Source organism: Canis lupus, chromosome 23, assembly GCF_003254725.2.
Source record: "Canis lupus dingo isolate Sandy chromosome 23, ASM325472v2, whole genome shotgun sequence".
Lineage (NCBI taxonomy): Eukaryota > Metazoa > Chordata > Mammalia > Carnivora > Canidae > Canis > Canis lupus.
Genome location: NC_064265.1, coordinates 27967760 through 27987758, shown reverse-complemented (window position 1 = coordinate 27987758; position 19999 = coordinate 27967760). Strand labels below are relative to the sequence as shown.

Here is a 19999-nt window from a genome sequence, read left to right as displayed (position 1 = left end):
GTACTGATGCAAGTTATAACAGAGATAATCCTTAAAAACGTGAGGTGAAAAAAGTCACAAAGACTACATATTGCATACCATATGTATGAAATATTCAGAATAGGCAAGTCTATAGAAACAGAAAACGGATTAGTGATTGCCTAGGGCTGGGATGGGAAGGAGAAAGGGAAAGTATAGGAGTGACTGCTTATAATCACAAAATTTCTTTTTGGAGGTAATGGAAATGTTCCAAAATTAAATTATAGAGACGATTGAACCGCCCTGTAAATACATAAAAGGCCATTGAGTTGTGTGTTTTAAACATGTGTAGTATATAGTATGTAAATTATATCCCAATAACGCTCTTAAAAAATTCAACTGGGATATATTAGCTTTCTTAAATAAACCTGTGAATTCTTTTGTATTTATTTAATTATTTAATTATTTATTTTATTTTTAATTTTTAATTATTTATTTTATTTTTAATTTTTAAACCTGTGAATTCTTAACTTTGTCCTGGCGATGTCAGAAGCCTCAGCGTTTAGGCAACGATAGAATGAAGACCACGGTGGGGAACACTTGACAGAACGTTTGATTTCCTTCCTCCAGGTTCTCAGCGTGAGGCCACGCCTTTTCTTCGTCTCCTAGCAACCCACTCCCTGGCCGCCCGTTCTCTTCCTGTAAGCCTCGCCCCGTCGTCACTTCCGCTCCGCAACAGGAAGTGAGGTCAGAGCCGGCAGCTTTCCCGGGAGTTCGGCGTTCTCGGTGTCTGCATCAGCCGAAGAAGTGGTTTTCCTGGCGCTGGCCGCCTCCGGCTCCGTCCCGCGCCCCGCCTCCGCGCCTGGTGGTGAGGCTCTCGAGAAGTCTGGGGGCCTTGGAGGGTCCAGAGATCCGCGCGGCACGGAGGCGAGGCCTGGGAGCGCCTGGCTCCCGGGGCAGAGGAGGGGACTGGCGGGGGCAACTGCGGGTGTCGGTGGAATCCCCTCCGCTCGGCTTCGGTCGTCTGCTGCGGCACCGAGGACTTTCCCACTTCTCTCTTGCGGACCACCTTGGTTTCTGGAAACTGGGACTTCTCGGCGTCCCTCCCCCAGCGTCCCACCTCCCGCGTTTGAAGGAAGACCCCTCGTGCGGAAGTCTCGCCCGAGACTCATCCGGCTGCTGACTCCCCCGCCCGGACCATGAAGTGATCCGTCCCGACCTCAGTGTGAGCGACGGAGCGACTTGTGACACTTTGCAGAGTCCTGGGGTAAATGTTTCTATGTGCGCATGGTCGCGCGCGCGTGTGTGTGTCTTAGATTTCCTGCAAGGTAGGAGCCAGGAGAACCCGGGGCTGTGTTTGGCCAGTGGGTATTTTGGTTTACTTACTTTTCTTTAACCTCTCCACTAGGGGTTCGTCCCTGTTTTGCACGATGCCGCGTGTTAATTGGTGAGAATTAGCACCCTGGAATTCCAGCACACTGGAATTAGGTTGGGAGGGTCCAGGAGTGACTGATTTTTTGGGGGGTCTTAGCTTGATCTTTGAGGAGTTGTGACCTATTCGATTCAGGCGATTTTTAGTCAGTTTTAAGTTTTTATTTTTAAATTATTAGTATTTATTTATTTATTTAATCGTTTTAAGTTTTTAATGTGTTGGTGTCTCACACCCAGACCACGGGTTCTTCTTGGACAGACTGTGTCATATAGTACTGTTTGGATCCTCGTAACCCCAAGCACAGTGCTGAACACACAGTAAAGGCTCGTTAATTTTTAAACTTACTTTATTATTTTTTAAAGATTTTATTTATTGATTCATGAGAGACAGAGAGAGAAGCAGAGACACAGGCGGACGGAGAAGCAGGCTCCATGCAGGGAGCCTGATGTGGGACTCCATCCCGGGACTCTAGGATAACACCCTGGGCCGAAGGCAGGCGCCAAACCGCTGAGCCACCCAGGGATCCCTAATTTTTATTTTTTATTTTTATTTTTTTAAAGATTTTACTTATTTATTCATAGAGACACACACACACAGAGGCAGAGACACAGGCAGAGGGAGAAGCAGGCTCCATGCAGGGAGCCTGATGTGGGACTCCATCCCGGGACTCCAGGATCACGCCCTGGGCCAAAGGCAGGCGCCAAACCGCTGAGCCACCCAGGGATCCCTAATTTTTAAATTTAAACGGCAGAAAATACACATTCTAACATTTCCAATTTAATATTGAAGGGGGGATCTATTTAAATATGGTTCAGCTCCCGGAAAGGACAACATAAAATAGCACGATCTTTTTAGATAAATGTGTCTAAAATTTAGAGGCTACCTGGAAGACTAGATACGGTGCTTGCCGTGGAAGAGAAATAGGGTACATCTATCTTTTAGGAAGAGAGCATGTAAATAATGACGTTTCGTTGCTTGTATCTTTTCTTTTTCTTCTTCTTCTTTTTTTTTTAAAGTAGGTGTTCTGTCCTGACTTACTGACACAGAGGTACTTGCTGCCATTATGGGAAATCAGCTTGCTGGCATTGCTCCTTCCCAGATCCTTTCTGTGGAGAGTTATTTCTCAGACATCCATGACTTTGAATATGATAAGAGCCTGGGAAGCACTCGGTTTTTTAAAGTTGCTCGAGCGAAGCACCGAGAAGGCCTGGTGGTTGTGAAGGTCTTTGCAATTCAGGATCCCACATTGCCTTTAACCAGCTATAAACAAGAGCTGGAGGAACTGAAAATCAGGCTTCATTCTGCACAGAACTGTCTGCCTTTTCAGAAAGCAGTGGAAAAAGCATCTGAGAAAGCAGCCATGCTCTTTAGGCAGTATGTGCGAGACAACCTCTACGATCGCATCAGTACCCGTCCCTTCTTAAATAACATTGAGAAGCGTTGGATTGCTTTCCAGATCCTGACAGCTGTGGACCAAGCACACAAATCTGGAGTCCGTCATGGGGACATCAAGACTGAGAACGTTATGGTCACCAGTTGGAATTGGGTCCTCCTAACTGATTTTGCAAGTTTTAAGCCCACTTACCTTCCGGAGGACAACCCAGCAGATTTCAACTATTTCTTTGACACTTCACGTAGGAGAACTTGCTATATTGCTCCTGAACGTTTTGTTGATGGTGGATTGTTTGCTACTGAGTTAGAATATATGAGGGATCCTTCAACTCCACTTGTAGACTTAAATAGTAATCAGAGAACAAGAGGAGAGTTGAAGCGCGCAATGGATATCTTTTCAGCAGGTATTCAAGTTGATCAAGTTTGCTAAGGGGAAATATGCATATATTTTAACTCTGGAACGTTGAAATGTAGTTTTTAGAAAATCCCATATGTTGAAAAGTTATTTTCTTGACACCTCACACACTATTCGGATAGATATAGCAGTCTTTTATTGGATATGTTTACATGCTGAGGAAGTACAGAGTGGTTCATTTGTTCAGATATTTAAGAAATATTTGAATTCTTCTGTACGTATCAGGCACTTTTTTTTTTCCTTAACGTAAACTCTACCGCCAATGTGGTGCTCAAACTCAGGACTCATGATCAAGAGTTGCATGCTCTACCCACTGAGCCAGCCAGGCACCCCAAGGCACTGTCTTAACACTGGAGACAAATGGACACTTACGTTTCTCTTTTCAAGATGTTTATGTTTAATGGGGAGATAGATATGATATTGAAAAAGCAATTTCAGTGCAGTGTGATTTGCTGTGGTGGTGATAAGCATTGGGTGTTGTTATTGGAATGTACAAATATTTAAATTTGTCTCCGTGGTTTGATGGGTAGAGAGGCAATATCAGGAAAGGCCTCTTTGTTGGAAGGATGATTTTTTTTAAAAGATTGATTTATTTCAGAGAGAGAGAGTGTCCTTGTATGTGCGTGAGTGGGGGAAAGGGGCAGAGGGCCAGGATCTTTAAGCAGACTCCCAGCTGGGCCGGGAGCCTGACATGGAGCACAGTCTCACGACCCATGAGATCATGACTTGAACTGAAACCCGTTGTTAGATACTTAACTGACTCAGCCACCCAGGTGCCCCTGGAAGGATGATTTTTAAACAGACCTGAAAGATAATTGGGAGCTAGCTATGGCAAGGATAGCTTGTTTCAAGCGGAGGGTATTCCTTATACAAAGACATGAAGACCAGATCATGAGGCACTGATTTATTAGGCTACTTTAAGTAGTTTACTATATCTGGCGCATGGAGTGTAGAGTGTGAGGTTAGCAAGCCTCAGCTCATGGGCTGGCATGCCCATGCTAGCCTATGGGGACAGCATCAGGTATTATTTTAAGTAAATGCTGTAGCATGGACAGTGGATTGCAGGGAGCTACCTTGGAGGCGGGAAAACCAGCTAGGAGTAAACTGTTACCATCCAGATAAGATGTGACCCTGACTGACTGAAAGTTGTGACAGAATTGGAGAGGGAGTGGAAGAAAGAACACTTCAGAGATAATTAATAGGTAGAATTGATTGGTAGTAACGTCAAGAGCACTTCTTTCACCCTGACTTGGGAAACGGGGTGGATTGGCAATGATGGTCACTGACATAGGAGAAATAGGAGGACGAATGGGTAAGAGGTGGGAAGATGAAGTCTTCATTAGATATGTTGAATTGAAGGCGTCTGGGGGATATCCAGGGGAAGATGTGCAACAGGCAGTTGGTAATAAAGGTTTGGTGCATAGAGATTTAGGACAGAGGTGGAGATTTGGTAGTTACCAGGAAATAAGTAGTAATTGTAGCCAAGGGAATGGGTTTGTAACCCAGGAGAGTTTGTAAAGAAGTCATTCTTAAGCTTTTTTGAGATCCCCTTAAAGACTTTGATGAGATCAGTAGCCACCTTCTCTAGAAGAAAAGTGTCATGCATTAATATACATTATTTCATATACACATACCACTTGAAGCCAGGCCACGGATTCTAGATTGTCTATGAAATTTTGGGAAAAGAAATGGGCTGAAAATAGTATCTGGAGGAATACCTTGTGAACTCTGCATCAGTGCCATTTTTCATAAATTTCACAAAGGTTTTACCATCTGTAGGTTTGCTGCAAAGAAAACATAAACTGAGCAGCTATATTTTAGATTATTTAAGAAAAATAATTAATGAAGAAGTGTATTTCATTGGAATCAACAAGCATTGTTACACAGGTTCATAACCTCTTCTGGCCCATTCAGCTCACTAATGTGTGTCCCAAGATAATACTGAGGGTTGTTTTTGATAAGCTAGGGTTAGCCTCCAGGCTGTGAGTATAACAAGACTAGAAATGTAATCAATCCATCAGAGTCCCAACTTTTTTGATCAGTGAATGTATCTAAATTTTTGGCAAACCATTTTTACTTTTAAAATTACTATTTTGTCAATAGGATTCCCTTAGCTTAGAAACATGATCACTTTTTAACCTCAAGATGATTTTAGGCTTTTTCTTTTAAGAAGAAAATTGCCAAGTAAATACTTGGGGTATCACTGGCATATAATTTATTAAATCCTTGTGACTTATTTATAACTGGAAGTTTGTTAGAGTTTTAAAATTTCAAGAGTCAACGAAAAGTATATATTTATCTTTTCTGTGTACGTTATAGTTCCATAAACTTCTTACTCAGCATTTATTATTTCCATACTAGAGTCCTACACTGTTTTGGGTGAAGATAGGCTCTTTCTTTCTTTCTTTCTTTTCTTTCTTTTCTTTCTTTTCTTTCTTTTCTTTCTTCTTTCTTTCAAGAGGTGGGTGGGATCTGTCCCTGTCACACTGCTCCTAAGATTTGATGTAGGCTCTTTGGGTTTTAAATGTTACTTTTCTCCATCTTGATGCATATCCATGATTCCTGGCTGCTGGTTTTGGAGACGTGTATATATTCTCTTTCTGGTCATGTAAGTGTGCACAGCCTTTTTCCTGGAGATCTTTCATTCATTACTTGACAAATATTTGAATTTTATCTGTCCGATATATATGAGACACTGCTCTATACGTGTTGGGAGTACAGCTCTGAACAAGACTGACAGTTTTTGCCCTTAAGGAGCTTATATTCTAGTAGAGTAGAAAAAGAATAAGTAAAGAAGTTAATTTTCTTCAGTGTTAACTGCTGTGACAAAGAGTTATGGCTTTTACATGTTATGGCAAAGGTTGGTAGGAGACAACTCTAGGTAAAATGATCAGAGAAGACCTCTGAGAATGTAACATTTGAGCTGATATCTGAGTTATAAGGACTTAGTATTGATGAAGAGACCTTGAAAAATTTGTTCCATAGGGAGATACCATGTAATAACACCTTTTTCACAACAACATTCTAAAAGTCACAAGAAAAAGTCCCGTATTCACCTCTGTATTAGTTTGCTAGGGCTGCCATGACACAGTGTCCCAGACTTGGCAGCTTAAACAAAAATTTATTTTTCCTCTGTTCTAGAGGCTGGAAGTCCAAGATTAAGGTGCCAGCAGTATTGATTTCTTCTTAAGCCTCTTTGGGTTGCAGATGGCCACTTTCTCGCTATGTACTTGGCCTCTTCCTTGGTGCCCCTTCTATGGACACTAGTCATAATGGACTTAGGACCTCATTTAATTTTAACTTTTTAAAGGCCCTATTACCTGTATTTTAGGTTACAGGAACTGGGTGGTAAGACTTAAACATATGAATTGTGGGGAGGTAGAGATACAATTCAATCCATAACAACCCCCATTTACTTGTAAATAGTCAAATGTAGCTATGTTTCTATCTGACTTTTTACTTGGAAATTATTTCACACTTATAAACTGTAAAAACTTGTAGAAGAGAATCCCCGGATTCACTTGTTAACATTTTGCTCTACTTGCTTTATCACTTGTACATTTTTTGCACACTGCCCTACCCCCCATGATTTTTTCCTGAATAAGTTACATATATCATGGCCCTTCACCTCTAAATACTTCTGTATGTATTTCATAAGATCCTGCCTAGTCTCTTACATAACACTTGCATAATTGTATTGTTGCAGTTATCAACTGCAGCAAATTTAACATGGATAAAATAATTTATAATTTTAATCCTGATTTTGTTTTTGACCAAATAATGTCCCCTTTTTGCATTTTAACTGCTCCAAGACAGAAGCTAGTCTAGGGTTTGATATTGCATTTAGTTGTCATGTCTCTTTAGCCTCCTTTGATGTGAAACATCTTTACAGCTTTTTTTTTTTTTTTTTGGTCACCATGATGTTGATTTTTTTTTTTTAGGAATACCTCTTCTTTTAAATTTTTAAAAATTATTTTTATGGGGTGCCTGGGTGGCTCAGTCGGTTAAGTGCCTGCCTTCAGCTGAGGTCATGATCCCAGGGGCCAGGTATTGAGCCCTGCATTGGGGCTCCCTACTCAGTGGAGATTCTTCCTTCTCTTTTTCTCTCCCTCTGCCTCTCCTCCTGTTCATGCTCACTCTCTCTCTCAGATAAAATCCTTTAAAAAATTGTTTTTATACTTCTTATTTTAAACGATAGAAGTTGCAAAAATAATGAAGAATACTTCTCAGCTTCCGCACTAGTGATATATGACCAGTACCACGTCAAAATCAGGAATTGACATTGTAGCATTACTCTTAACTAGATATAGAACTTACTCAGTTTTCACTGGCTTTTACCTGCATTGTGTGTGTATGGACACGCACACACGAATGTGCTCACGCAGCTCACTCCACCCTTTTGTTTTTTATAGAATGTACACCTTTTGGGGTTTGGTTTTTCCTTTTGATTAGATTCAGGTTATTCATTCTCAGTGTACTGTATATATGAAAATGCATCTTCACAGTATCACATTTAGAGACAAATGGTGTTTGTTGGTGATGTTAATTTTGATTAAGGTCTTGCCTGATTCTCCCCTCTGTAGTTAGTTACCTTTTGTTTTTTTAATCCCTTGCCTGTGGGAAGAAACTTTTGAGACCATGCAAATGCACTGCTAGTCCTCACAACTTCCTTCTTGATTTGACATCCATTGATGATTCTTGCCTGACCCGTCTTTACTTTGATGGTTGCAAATGATTTTCCATTTCTAGCACTTTCTCCACATTTACCTATATCACATTTACCAGTAGACCCTCAGCATTCTGGCATACTCAGTGTCCTCTCTTTCCTCTCTCTCTTTTTTTAAATTATTGATACAGACTTTTTTTTTTTTTTTAAATTCTTTATTTACTCATGAGAGAGAGAGAGAGGCAGAGACACAGGCACAGGGAGAAGCAGGCTCCATTCGGGGAGCCCGACGTGGGACTTTATCCTGGTCTCCAGGATCAGGCCCTGGGCTCAAGACAGTGCTAATAAACTGCTGAGCTACCCGGGCTGCCCTTGATACAGACTTCTTAATTCCTACACCCAGTTTGCTAGTATTTTTTGGAGGATTTTTGTGTCTATATTCATCAGGAACATCGGTCTGTAGTTTTCTTGTGATGTTTTTGTCTGAATGAGTTGGGAAGTGTTCCCTCTTCTGTTTCTTTGGGACAATTTGTGAAGGATGGGAAGTGTTCCCTCTTTTTCTTCGGGACAATTTGTGAAAGATGGGTAAGTATTTTAACATTTAAAAGACATGTTAAGACATCTTGTCTTAGGCTTTTCTTTTGTGGAATGTTTATTACTAATCCAATTTCTTTACTTTTAAGGTCTGTTCAGATTTTCTGTTTCTTTTAAGTCTGCTTTGGTAGTCTGTATCTTTCCAGGAATCTGTCCATTTCATTTAGGTTATCTAATTTGTTGACATACAATTGTTTAAAATATAGTGCTTTTTCATTTCTGTAAGGTTGGTAGTATGTCCCCTTTTCATAACTGATTTTAGTAGTTTGAGACATCTATCTTCTTAGTAGGAGTCTGTCAATTTTTTGAGCTTTTCAAAGCACCAACCTTAGATTTTGTCAGTGTTCTCTATTGTGTTTTATTCTCTACTTCACAAATTTCCATGCCAGTCTTAATTATTCCTTTTCTTCTGTTTGCTTTGGTTTTAGTTTACTTTTCTTGTTTCTTAAGGTTAAGGTTAGGTTGTTCTGCACTCTTTTATGATATAGGTGTTTATAGGTACACATTTCCTCTAAACGCTGTCTTAGTTGCGTACTATGTGTTTTTTATGTTGTGTTTTAATTTTTATTCATCATGAAGTATGTTTCTAATTTCCCTTTGATCAATTGGTTATTTAGGAGTGTGTTGTTTCTACATATTTGTGAATTTTTCAAGCTGTTTTCTATTATTTCTTATTTCATTCCATTGAAGTTTGAAGAACACGATTTGTATGATTTCAGTCATTTTAAACTTACTGAGGCTTGTCTTATGGCCTAGCATATGGTCTAACCTGAAGAGTGTTCAGTGTACCTGAGAAGAATTTGTATTCTGCTGCTGATTTTGGGTGGAGTGGTCTTTTTTTTTTTTTTTTTAATTTTTATTTATTTATGATAGTCACAGAGAGAGAGAGGCAGAGACATAGGCAGAGGGAGAAGCAGGCTCCATGCACCGAGAGCCCGACGTGGGATTCGATCCCGGGTCTCCAGGATCGCGCCCTGGGCCAAAGGCAGGAGCCAAACCGCTGCGCCACCCAGGGATCCCGGAGTGTTCTTTTGATGTCTGTATTAGATCTGGTTGGTTTGTAGTGTTTGTCTGATATTCTATTTTTCTTCTTGGGTATGGTGTTTTTAGTAGCTCTTTTAAGTCTCTTATTCTGAAACTTGACACTATATAGGTAGAAATTAATTTAAGAAATTTATTGAGTGTTTATTATGTGTCAGGAACTTTTTTAGTTCCTGGAAGTTTTTTAATGAGTGAAGGAGCAGAAAATCCTTCCTCATGGATTTTGCATTCTAGTGGGTATACAAGACAATAAAATAAATACATAATATATTTAATTTGGCTGTTGGTGCTGTGGGAGAAGGGAAAGGAAAAAGGGACATGCCAGGTAAGTAAGGGGTAGTTGTGGTGTGTCTTGCAATTTTAAACTGCATAGTTTTCTTATTCCTAATATTCTAAATGACATTTGATGAAAGATCTGAAGGAGGTGGAGGTATAAGGTGAATATTTGGAGGAGTAGCAGTCTAGGTAGAGGGACCAGGAAATGGAGAGGCTGTGCGCTAAGGTTATTTAAGGATCTCTTTGAGACTTGTGAAATGAAATGCAAGGGTGCTTGGGTGGCTCAGTTGGTTGAGTAACTCTCAATTTCAGCCCAGGTCATGATCTCAGAGTTATGAGATCGAGCCCTACATGGGGCTAAACACTGAGTGTGGAGCCTGCTTAAGATTATTTCACTCTCTCTGCCATCTCCTTCCCTGTATGCATGTGCAGTCTCTTTAAAAACAAAACAAAACAAAAAACTTGTGAAATGCAAGTCATATAATGATTCAGTGAAACTGCTTTGTCCTTTTGGGAATGTAGGTAGATTTTTTTCCATTCCTTGTTTGAAGATTATGTAAGTGCAAAATGATTGGGTTATTTTTCCTTCCCTCTCTAGTCTTACACCTGTACTTTGTAGCACTCCTCACATGTTTGTTCACTGGCTTATTTTATGTCTACCTAGAATGAAAGCTTCATGAGGGCAAGGGTTTTATCTATTCTGTGTGCTGCTAGTGTCTAGTATATATATGGTAGATACCTAATAACTTTGATGATCAGTAAATGAGTTGTCAGATATGACTTCTCAGTTCCTTATGAACTTAAAGTCTAAAATAAGGCCATACTTTAAAAAAGTATTATATTTCTTATGGCTTGTAATCTATTTATCTCTAAATATATGTATGTATATATTATTTTTTTTTAAATTTTTTTTTTTTTTATTTATTTATGATAGGCACACAGTGAGAGAGAGAGAGGCAGAGACACAGGCAGAGGGAGAAGCAGGCTCCATGCACCGGGAGCCTGATGTGGGATTTGATCCTGGGTCTCCAGGATCGCACCCTGGGCCAAAGGCAGGCGCTAAACCGCTGCGCCACACAGGGATCCCAGTATGTATATATTATATACAAACATATTCTTTTTTTCTTAAATTGTATTTATTTATTCACGAGAGACAGAGAAAGAGAGAGGCAGAGACACAGGGAGAGAAAGAGAGAGAGAGGGGCAGAGACACAAGCAGAGGGAGAAGCAAGCAAGCTCCATGCAGGGAGCCCAAACGTGGGACTTGATCCCGGGTCTCCAGGATCACGCCCTGGGCTGAAGGCGGCACTAAACCGCTGAGCCACCTGGGCTGCCATATATACAAACATATTCATTTTAAATTAGACAACCAGGAAGTAATTTTTTTTGATTTTTTTTAAGATGGAGAAAAATTCAGTGAGCTTCTTTTGACTTTACACTTTCAGAAACTGATGACAGGGCAGTAGATATTTTCCCCGTCTTGCTTGATTGTAGTTGTATGTTGCATTAATATTTTTTTTTTTTTTAAAGTTTTTTTTTTTGTTTTTTTGTTTTTTTTTTTTTTTAAGATTTATTTATTTATTTATTCATGAGAATACACAGAGAGGAGAGAGAGAGAGGCAGAGACACAGGCAGAGGGAGAAGCAGGCTCCATGCACCGAGAGCCCGACGTGGGATTCGATCCCGGATCTCCAGGATCGCGCCCTGGGCCAAAGGCAGGCGCCAAACCGCTGCGCCACCCAGGGATCCCAAATATTTTTAATTCAGTTTACTTTGGGTTTTTCATTTTGAGTTTTGTGAATTCTCTGAATTCTTGTACTGTATTAAAGATATTTTGCATGTTTAATGGAATTATATCTTTTATTTTCTAGGTTGTGTTATAGCTGAACTTTTTACAGAAGGTGTACCACTGTTTGATCTCTCTCAACTTCTCGCTTATAGAAATGGACAGTTTTTCCCGGAACAAGTGCTAAATAAAATTGAAGATCGCAGTATCAGAGAATTGGTAACTATGCTACAAGTATTCTCCATTTGGTTTTAATAGAATTATGTTCTGACTTTTGCATTAGACAGCTCTCTGGAATTTTATGAACTTGGAACAAAGCAATAAATTTTAGTATATGTGCTGCCAAAGAGAGCAATGTAGCAGAGCAATAAAGCTCCATAGACTATTATGAACAGCTTATTTTTATTTACTTTAATTTACTTTGTTAGGGAGAAATGTACAGTATTTTCCGTCTTTTCAGGCAGAGCTCATTTGACTAAGCTTTGTATGTATATAAAACACAATTTTATACTCACAGTCACACACACACACACACACACACACACACACACACATCTTCAGCTCTGCTTTGGATAGATTTGGAAGGAAGTAAGAAGGTGCCGGAGGTTTAGAGATGTTGTCCGATAGAGCTTGCTAGTAAGATATGAAGAAGACATATATATAAAATGAAAGCTGGGAAACATCAGTGTGAATGTAATGCATTAGTATAGGGCCATTTCATATAGAAACACCTTGCCTGGTATGTCTCTCTTAAGGCTGTTCTGGAAGGGAAGGCTATAGAATCACTAATTAGTATAGCAGAAGAGATATGAGGAATCCTGTGGGAGGTCATTATAAGCCATATATATCCACCTTTGTGTTTGAGGGGATCTTTATTAAGTCCACCAATACAGTAACCGATGACTTGTAATGATGATGAGGCCCAGTCATGGAAAAGTATAGTATATTAAAATACTCTGTAGCAAAGTAAGGAAATACAGAATACATTTTAATTTCTCTTACAAATGGCAAGTATTAAAAAATAGGATGTTTTAGAGGAAGCCAAGTTAGCTCATTTTCAATGAACAGTGCCTGGATTAAGAGTTGGTATACCTGGCTGTTCTCTCATTGGGTATGGCACTCATTTGTCATGTTACATTGGCTAAGTGACTTCATGAACTTGGGCCTGTGTTTTCTTAACTCTGAAAGGAGTGAATTTCACAAATCTTTAAGGCTTAATCTGAATGTAAAAGGAATTATACTTAAATCACTTTTCTTGATATTTATAGTGCATTTGATTCCCTGCAAGTTCAAAGCTATAGTGTATTTGATTCCCTGCAAGTTCAATGTAAACAGAAAGCTCAAAAAGCTAAAAAAATCATATATTTTTATGATATTTTAAGTATTTAAATAATGATTCACTCTGAGGATCTAAGAAAAATTAAACTATGCTCTGTTGAAAGAAAATTACTTCCCTAAGATACCAGAAAACATATGATAAATTCAAATTAAGTGTATCATTTTTAGGGTTTGTAGGATTTAACATCTCTTATAGTACTTTAAAAGTTTAGACCACTAATTCCCTTTTTGACTAGATCCTAGAACTATGCTTAAACCATGTATTCCCTTGGATTTGTGGTATTAAGGCTCTAAATCACAACTGATATATAAATAGATTTTAGTGGTTCTGGATTCTCTTCAGAATTGTGTGTAATTTTATATGTAAAAATTTTATGCACACAGTTTTTTTCTGGAGAATATCCCCTGGTTTTCCTCAGATTATCAGCAGTATTACCTGCTCAAAAATGTTTAAGAATCCGTGAGTTGTGGGCAGTGATGTATTACTCCCCTGTCTTAAATGGGGACTGCTGAACATCATGGTATATCTCCTGTTGATGTGCTTGGGCCATCTGTAATACATTACTGCATAATTTCCTGTTGCTTTGTAGGACAGTAGTAGAGTCACATATTGTGGTCAAGTTCTGAAAGTATTTTGAAAGGTGAAGATTGAGGAGAGTCACAGTTACCGCAAAATCCTTTATGTCATGTGTAAGTTGCCCTTGTAGCTTTCATCTGATTTAATCTGCTGTTCTCAAATCTATTTTTTGCTCCTTTTCTCCCCTTGGTGTAGGTAACTCAGATGATTCACCGTGAGCCAGATAAACGTTTAGGGGCAGAAGATTACCTAAAGCAGCAGCGTGGCAATGCCTTTCCTGAAATATTTTACACATTCCTTCAGCCCTACATGGCCCAGTTTGCCAAGGAAACCTTTCTTTCTGCAGATGAGCGCATTCTGGTTATACGGAAGGATTTGGGCAACATTATTCACAATCTCTGTGGACATGATCTGCCAGAAAAAGCAGAAGGAGAGCCTAAGGAAAATGGGCTGGTTATCTTGGTGTCTGTTATAACGTCCTGTCTGCAGACCCTTAAATACTGTGATTCCAAACTTGCTGCTTTGGAACTTATTCTCCATTTGGCCCCAAGATTAAGTGTAGAAATTCTTTTGGATCGTATTACTCCATATCTTTTGCATTTCAGCAATGACTCTGTTCCTAGAGTGAGGGCTGAAGCCTTAAGGACGTTGACCAAAGTTCTTGCTCTTGTCAAAGAGGTTCCTCGCAATGATGTCAATATATACCCGGAATATATTCTTCCAGGCATAGCCCACTTAGCCCAAGATGATGCTACTATTGTTAGACTAGCCTATGCTGGTAAGAGCTTATTGTCCAAGTCATAGTCACTCAGAGTTTTGAAGTTAGTGGCTATAAAACCTCTTGTTTCTCTGATTTCTTTGGGAATTCAAGAGTGAATTGTGGTCCTTGAACTTTTTTGGGTACATCTTAATAAATTTTGTAGCTAATCTGTGCCTGGGACTCAGCTTTTGGTTGTACTCATTTTGAAGCGATTAGAATTACCAAGTGGAAAGCATTTAATAGAGAAGCCTGTAATTTTACTGGTTATACTACATTTAATTTGGAGTGAGACTCATGTTTACAAGTATATTCTGATTTAGTGTCTTTAGGTCTTTATAAAGTTTCTTTGAACAGAGATGCTAGCTTAGAACAGAGATGTTAGCTTTAGGATACAAGTCTGTTGCTATTCAAAAAGATGGATTTTGCTGGATAATTTGGTATTCAAAGAACCTAGCCTATTACCAAATTTTAAGATCCTTTTAGTTACTGTCATGTTAAGGTGTGTGGTTTCTTTGTGATGAGGTTATAACACATCCACCTGTTTTACTTGTAATTCTCACTTGTAAAATTAAGTGAGACAGATTCATGTTTTTAGCTCCCCAAATTAATTCTGTATACTCTTTTGTTGCATGGAAAATGTCACTGAAACATTAAGATAATTCATAATTTATTTCTAATATAATCTGCTGGAAATCAGAGATTCTGTTTTGGTCTTTGTAAATAGTACATAACGTATAGTGATGATATTATCACTATTTGGAAAGGTACTTGCTAGGTTCATTAATTTTACTATTTGCCTGTCATTATTTTAATGGAACATATAAAAAATGGTCATTGGACTCTGGCCTTATCTCTGGGTACATCCACAAAGTGGTGGTGGTTGTAAGTTTTTTTCCTAAACTCATATTTCCATTTGTATTTATCCGTTGTCTATTATTTATGGTTTCTGGTTTCCATAACTGTATAGGTATAAATGTCAGGCCTAGAAATTTCAGGAGTTCATTAAGACACATACATTTGAGTTTATAATTTGTAACAAGGTAATTTATAATTCACTTGCACACAGAAATAATTAAATCAGATAAAATTAAAGTTTATAGGTTTAAAAACAAGCTGTATCTTTAGAGTTTTGTGACTTTTTGATCTTAGTTTGTTCTCAGTTGTGTTAAATGGGTAAGGTTCTGATGTGTAGCTGCTATATTAACATAGTGACAGGCAACTACTAATAGTGATAGTCTAAAAATAATAGCTACTATTTATTGAATAACCTGTGTGTCAGCATCTGCTGCTCAAGGTTGCAAGGATTAGTTGCAAGAGACATATAAATTTTAAGATAGATTCCAGATTTTAAGATATATGGATTCTAAGATTCTAAAATCCATTCTAACTCTTGCAACTGCCTTGAGCAATAGATGTTATATTACTTTCAGTTACAAGTGAGGAAATTGGGAATGGGAAAGGCTAAACAATATGATCTAAATGTATCTGGTCTCATTCTTTTCTCAGTTCTCAGAGCTGCTGGTCTGTACCTTGATTCTGAAGCAACTCTGCTTTCCTTTGGTCTTCTGGGTCCTTGTGGTGAGAGTCCATAGTAACCCAGGGTCAGTGATGGTACCTTGCAGTGTCCTTTCATCATGGCTTAGTGCCTGATAAAGCTGCTTTTTTCCCCCAGTAGATCCAGAAGTCCATTTGAACTTATATGGTTAAGTATAACTAAACCATATGTGTCAGTAATTATGAAAGTTTAAAATCATTTTTTAAATGTCTGTTATGGCATTCTTTTAAGTGATATAGATTTGTATCTTTTATAAACATTCAAGTATGTTGTGGTTTATTAACTTAAATGGGGAAATAGGCAAAGATCTACTCAGATTTTAAAGGTGCCCAGGAAAGAAGGTTTTTCCTAATAAAGATATATCCATTAAAGTGGGGACGTTCACCTGAATTTTGACTTTTTTTTTTTTAAAGATTTTATTTATTTTTTCATGAGAGACAGAGAGAGAGAGAGGCAGAGACACAGGCAGAGGGAGAAGCAGTCTCCATGTAGGGAGCCTGATGTGGGACTCGATCCCAGGACTCCAGAACCATGCCCTGGGCCAAAGGCAGGCGCTAAACTGCTGAGCCACGCAGGGATCCCCCAGAATTTTGAATTCTTATCAGAGGATGCCCCAAATTCTCCCATCTTGAGGGTGAGCAGGCATTACAGGGTATTCTCTTGGGTACCTTAGAGGTAAATTTTTGTTCTTCAGAACAGTGTTGAACCTGTTGGCGGGTGAGGGGTTGGACTCTGAGATGAAGGTAATCATTGCACTTGATAGACTCAACAATCTTAGCTCTTAGGAGATGTACCTCAGTTGTAGTGGTATTCAAAATTAAGGAAAAAGTGAGTCTTAGAATTGATAAAATAAGGGAGTTAAGTTTTGTGTTCAGTACTATTTACTGCTAAGGAAAAGAGTGCAGTCTTTGGCATTATAGTCTTATGTTAAGCACAGAAATGGGATGGAAAGAAGGAAAGAGGCACAGACATAAATAAAAGTAAGGGAGAAGAAAGTGTAAGCAAATCTGATAGCAAATGTGACAACAGAAATTAGAAGTAGGTATTTCTGCAGTGGTAAGGAATATCAGGCAGTCTTAGAATATAGAGAGAGAAAGGAGAAAATACAACTGCAGAAAGTTGGCGAACAGTCTCACACTTTGGTTCATTAAGAACTTCAGAGTATCACAAGGAAAGCAGTCTAATAATAGTTGATTCACTTTGGTAATAGCTTTTTGAGGTAGATGTGACTCGTGTGTGTGAAGAAACATACTCATATGTTAAGCAGACAGCTACTAAGTGTCAGGGGTCAAGATTTGAGCTGGGGTCTGTGATTCTGAAGCCCAGCTTGTCCTGTTATTTTAACGTGAATGTTTCTCTGTTTAATGAATATCTCTCATCTGTTAAGAAACTATAGGTCTCTGTAGAAGGATTAAGCTTTTCCCTCAGTAGATTTGAATGCTGTATTTTGGGCTATTTTTGTATTTTTTCCAGTTTTACTGAGATATAATTTTATTGAGATATAATTGACATATATCACTGTGTAAGTTTAAGGTATAAAGTGTAATGATGTGACTTACACATACTCTGAAATGATTACTATGGTAAGTTTAGTTGGCTTCCATCCTCTCATATAGGTACAATAAAAAGCAAAAACAGAAAAAAAGATTATTTTCTTTGTGATGAGAACTCTTAGAATTTTAATCTCTTTTATATATATCATACAGCAGAGGAACTATAGTGTTTATGGTGTACACTTTATTTTTAAAAGAAGTTTATGTTTCATTATTGAAACTGTTAGTCATAGATTATGAGATTAGTTACCAGAAATTACTGAAGATTAGGTTTAGTGCTAAATTGAAAAGTCCTACTTTTCCTCTGTAGTTTTATGATTATTATTTATATGTATAAAGAGGAATGAAAGGTTATAAACATTACAAGGATTGAAGATTAGAATCATTATAAATTTTCCCTTTTTTTAAAAATAAATTTTCCCTTTTTTATAGAAAACATAGCTCTGCTGGCAGAAACAGCTTTGAGATTCCTGGAATTAGTACAGTTAAAAAATCTCAATATGGAAAATGACCCAAATAGTGAAGAAATCGGTGAAGTTACGCATCCCAATGGAAATTATGACACAGGTAGTGTGATTTTCTCTTCCAGGTTTCTTGTTATTTGGAATGAATTATTATTTGGAATGATTTACTAATGTGGACTTGAAAGACACCATTATTGAAATTTTCATATAAGATGAAAGAATACTATGTATGTATATATGGCAAAGGTCCCTGTTGTCTGATTGTTCTCTCTCTTGTACACTTTTGTACACTGTTATCTAACCAGAAAATGATCAGCTTGTGCCACAGATTCTGAGATCAGTTGTTTTTCAGCCAAAATTGATTTGTGTCAATAGTAAAATTAGCTGAATTTTATAATTCTTACAAGAGGAAAGAAAAAAAAACATTGACAGCATCATAGCTAAAGAATCTAAACCGTTTCTCCTTAAGTGAGTATACCTTGAGTATCCTCAATCATGAACTATGTTTATCTCATGCTAATCTATGATTTATGGATCAAAACCTACCCCTTGTACTTTAAATGAACAGATGGGATGGTAAACTCTTTGAGGTCAAAGTTCTTGTCTTAAGTTTCTTTACATACAAACAACTCTTGGCAGGCTTTTAATTAATGTTACTGAGTTAAAGATTTAGAAGTAAAATAATATACTTAGATCTGTCCTAGGATGTTTCTAGTTCAGGAAAACTAGAGAAATCTAGTTTTCAGATTTTTATGCTATACAACAGTAATGGCTCTGTTACTTGTTAGAATGGCGTCATTTTTAGACAGTGTATATTCTCTATAGTTGAAGACAATGGAATAATTTTGAACTTATAGAAGAATGTATCAGAAAGGAAAGGAAATCCTTGCTTTTTTCATGGAATTACTTAGAAAATAACACTGTCCTACATTCTGTAACCATGTAATTGGACATTTATAAAATGAAGTTTAGGTTAGGTGTTAAACCTTTTTGAAAGTTAATCTAAAGTTTGTCTTAATATGAACATAGTATTTTGCATATCAGACCACCTTTTCCCTTGACTGTGGCTGCACCAGGAGTGGCCTTTCCCCTCATTCATTTAGCCAACATAATTGTTAAACATAAGCTCAGAATTAGGCAATTGTGTGCCTGCTCTAAGCACTAGAAATATAGTGGTGAATAAGACAGAAAAGATTGTCCTGTTGAACTTACGTTTTAAAAGGGAAGGGAAAAGGGGAGAGTGGGTAGGAGATAAAGTCAGAGAAGAAGGTGGTAGCCAGATCATATAAAGTCTTGATAGGATTTTCATGTGTATTTTCTGCTTTCTAAAAATTTAGTAAGCTGACCTTAAAAATACTTTCTAAAAGTATTAAATGGTATTATCAGTTTATATCCTTAATCAGTCTAGTATTTTGAAGTCCTTGATCGAGTTGATTTTATTGGTGGCAGTATGAACTTTTTGGTGCTTTCCTATAGAACTCTCCTTGAGCCTTAAAAATAGACTTGTTTAATTAATGAGATAGTAACCGTGGTTGTGGCATCTGCCTCTCAGGATGTTGTTGTTTAGTTTGTATTTTGGTTTCCCATCTATCCTCCAGAGTTTTGAACAGGAGAAAAATTTAGTGATTATATACTTTTGTTTTTTAATTGATTATATACTTTTTATGGTGGCTTCTGTAATCATTCCATTTCTCTGAAGAAGAAGGAAGAAAGAAGACTATGTCTTTGTCTTGGGAAAAAAAATTGATCCTATCTTTACTTTGTTTTTTTTTTTTTTTTTAGAGTTGCAAGCCTTACATGAAATGGTCCAGCAGAAAGTTGTCACTTTGCTAAGTGACCCTGAAAATATTGTGAAACAAACCTTAATGGAAAATGGAATAACACGGTTGTGTGTATTCTTTGGACGTCAGAAAGCCAATGATGTTTTATTGTCCCACATGATCACTTTCCTAAATGATAAGAATGATTGGCATCTGCGTGGAGCTTTTTTTGATAGTATAGTTGGTATGTTTTTCCAATTGTTTTAAAATGTATCTTTAAGATTTTGAATTAAATGATACACCCATGAGGTCTGAAAGATAGCTGACAAGACAGCCAAATTTCATTAATAATGAAATGAGCTCTTGTGTTTCTGTCTGTATTTATGATGCTTTTGGATAATAAACGTATTTGAGCTAATCAAGGGATTGGCT

The 19999-nt window shown here is 37.8% G+C and overlaps 1 protein-coding gene across 3 annotated transcripts in view; it reads left to right on the top strand.

Annotated features, from left to right (window-relative positions):
• Positions 1-691: 691 nt before the first annotated feature.
• Positions 692-19999, top strand: part of PIK3R4 (phosphoinositide-3-kinase regulatory subunit 4) — a 71206-nt gene continuing 51898 nt past the window's right edge. Inside the window, exons 1-6 of one of the 3 annotated variants that reach the window (XM_049099566.1) lie at positions 692-1225; positions 2407-3186; positions 11646-11779; positions 13671-14253; positions 17776-17910; positions 19590-19811. In XM_049099566.1, coding sequence (XP_048955523.1) covers positions 2454-3186; positions 11646-11779; positions 13671-14253; positions 17776-17910; positions 19590-19811 — 1807 coding nt within the window. In that variant the 5' untranslated portion in view covers positions 692-1225; positions 2407-2453. The remainder of the gene's footprint in view (positions 1226-2406; positions 3187-11645; positions 11780-13670; positions 14254-17775; positions 17911-19589; positions 19812-19999) is intronic. The other 2 variants (XM_025449032.3, XM_025449031.3) reach the window with 2 other exon arrangements.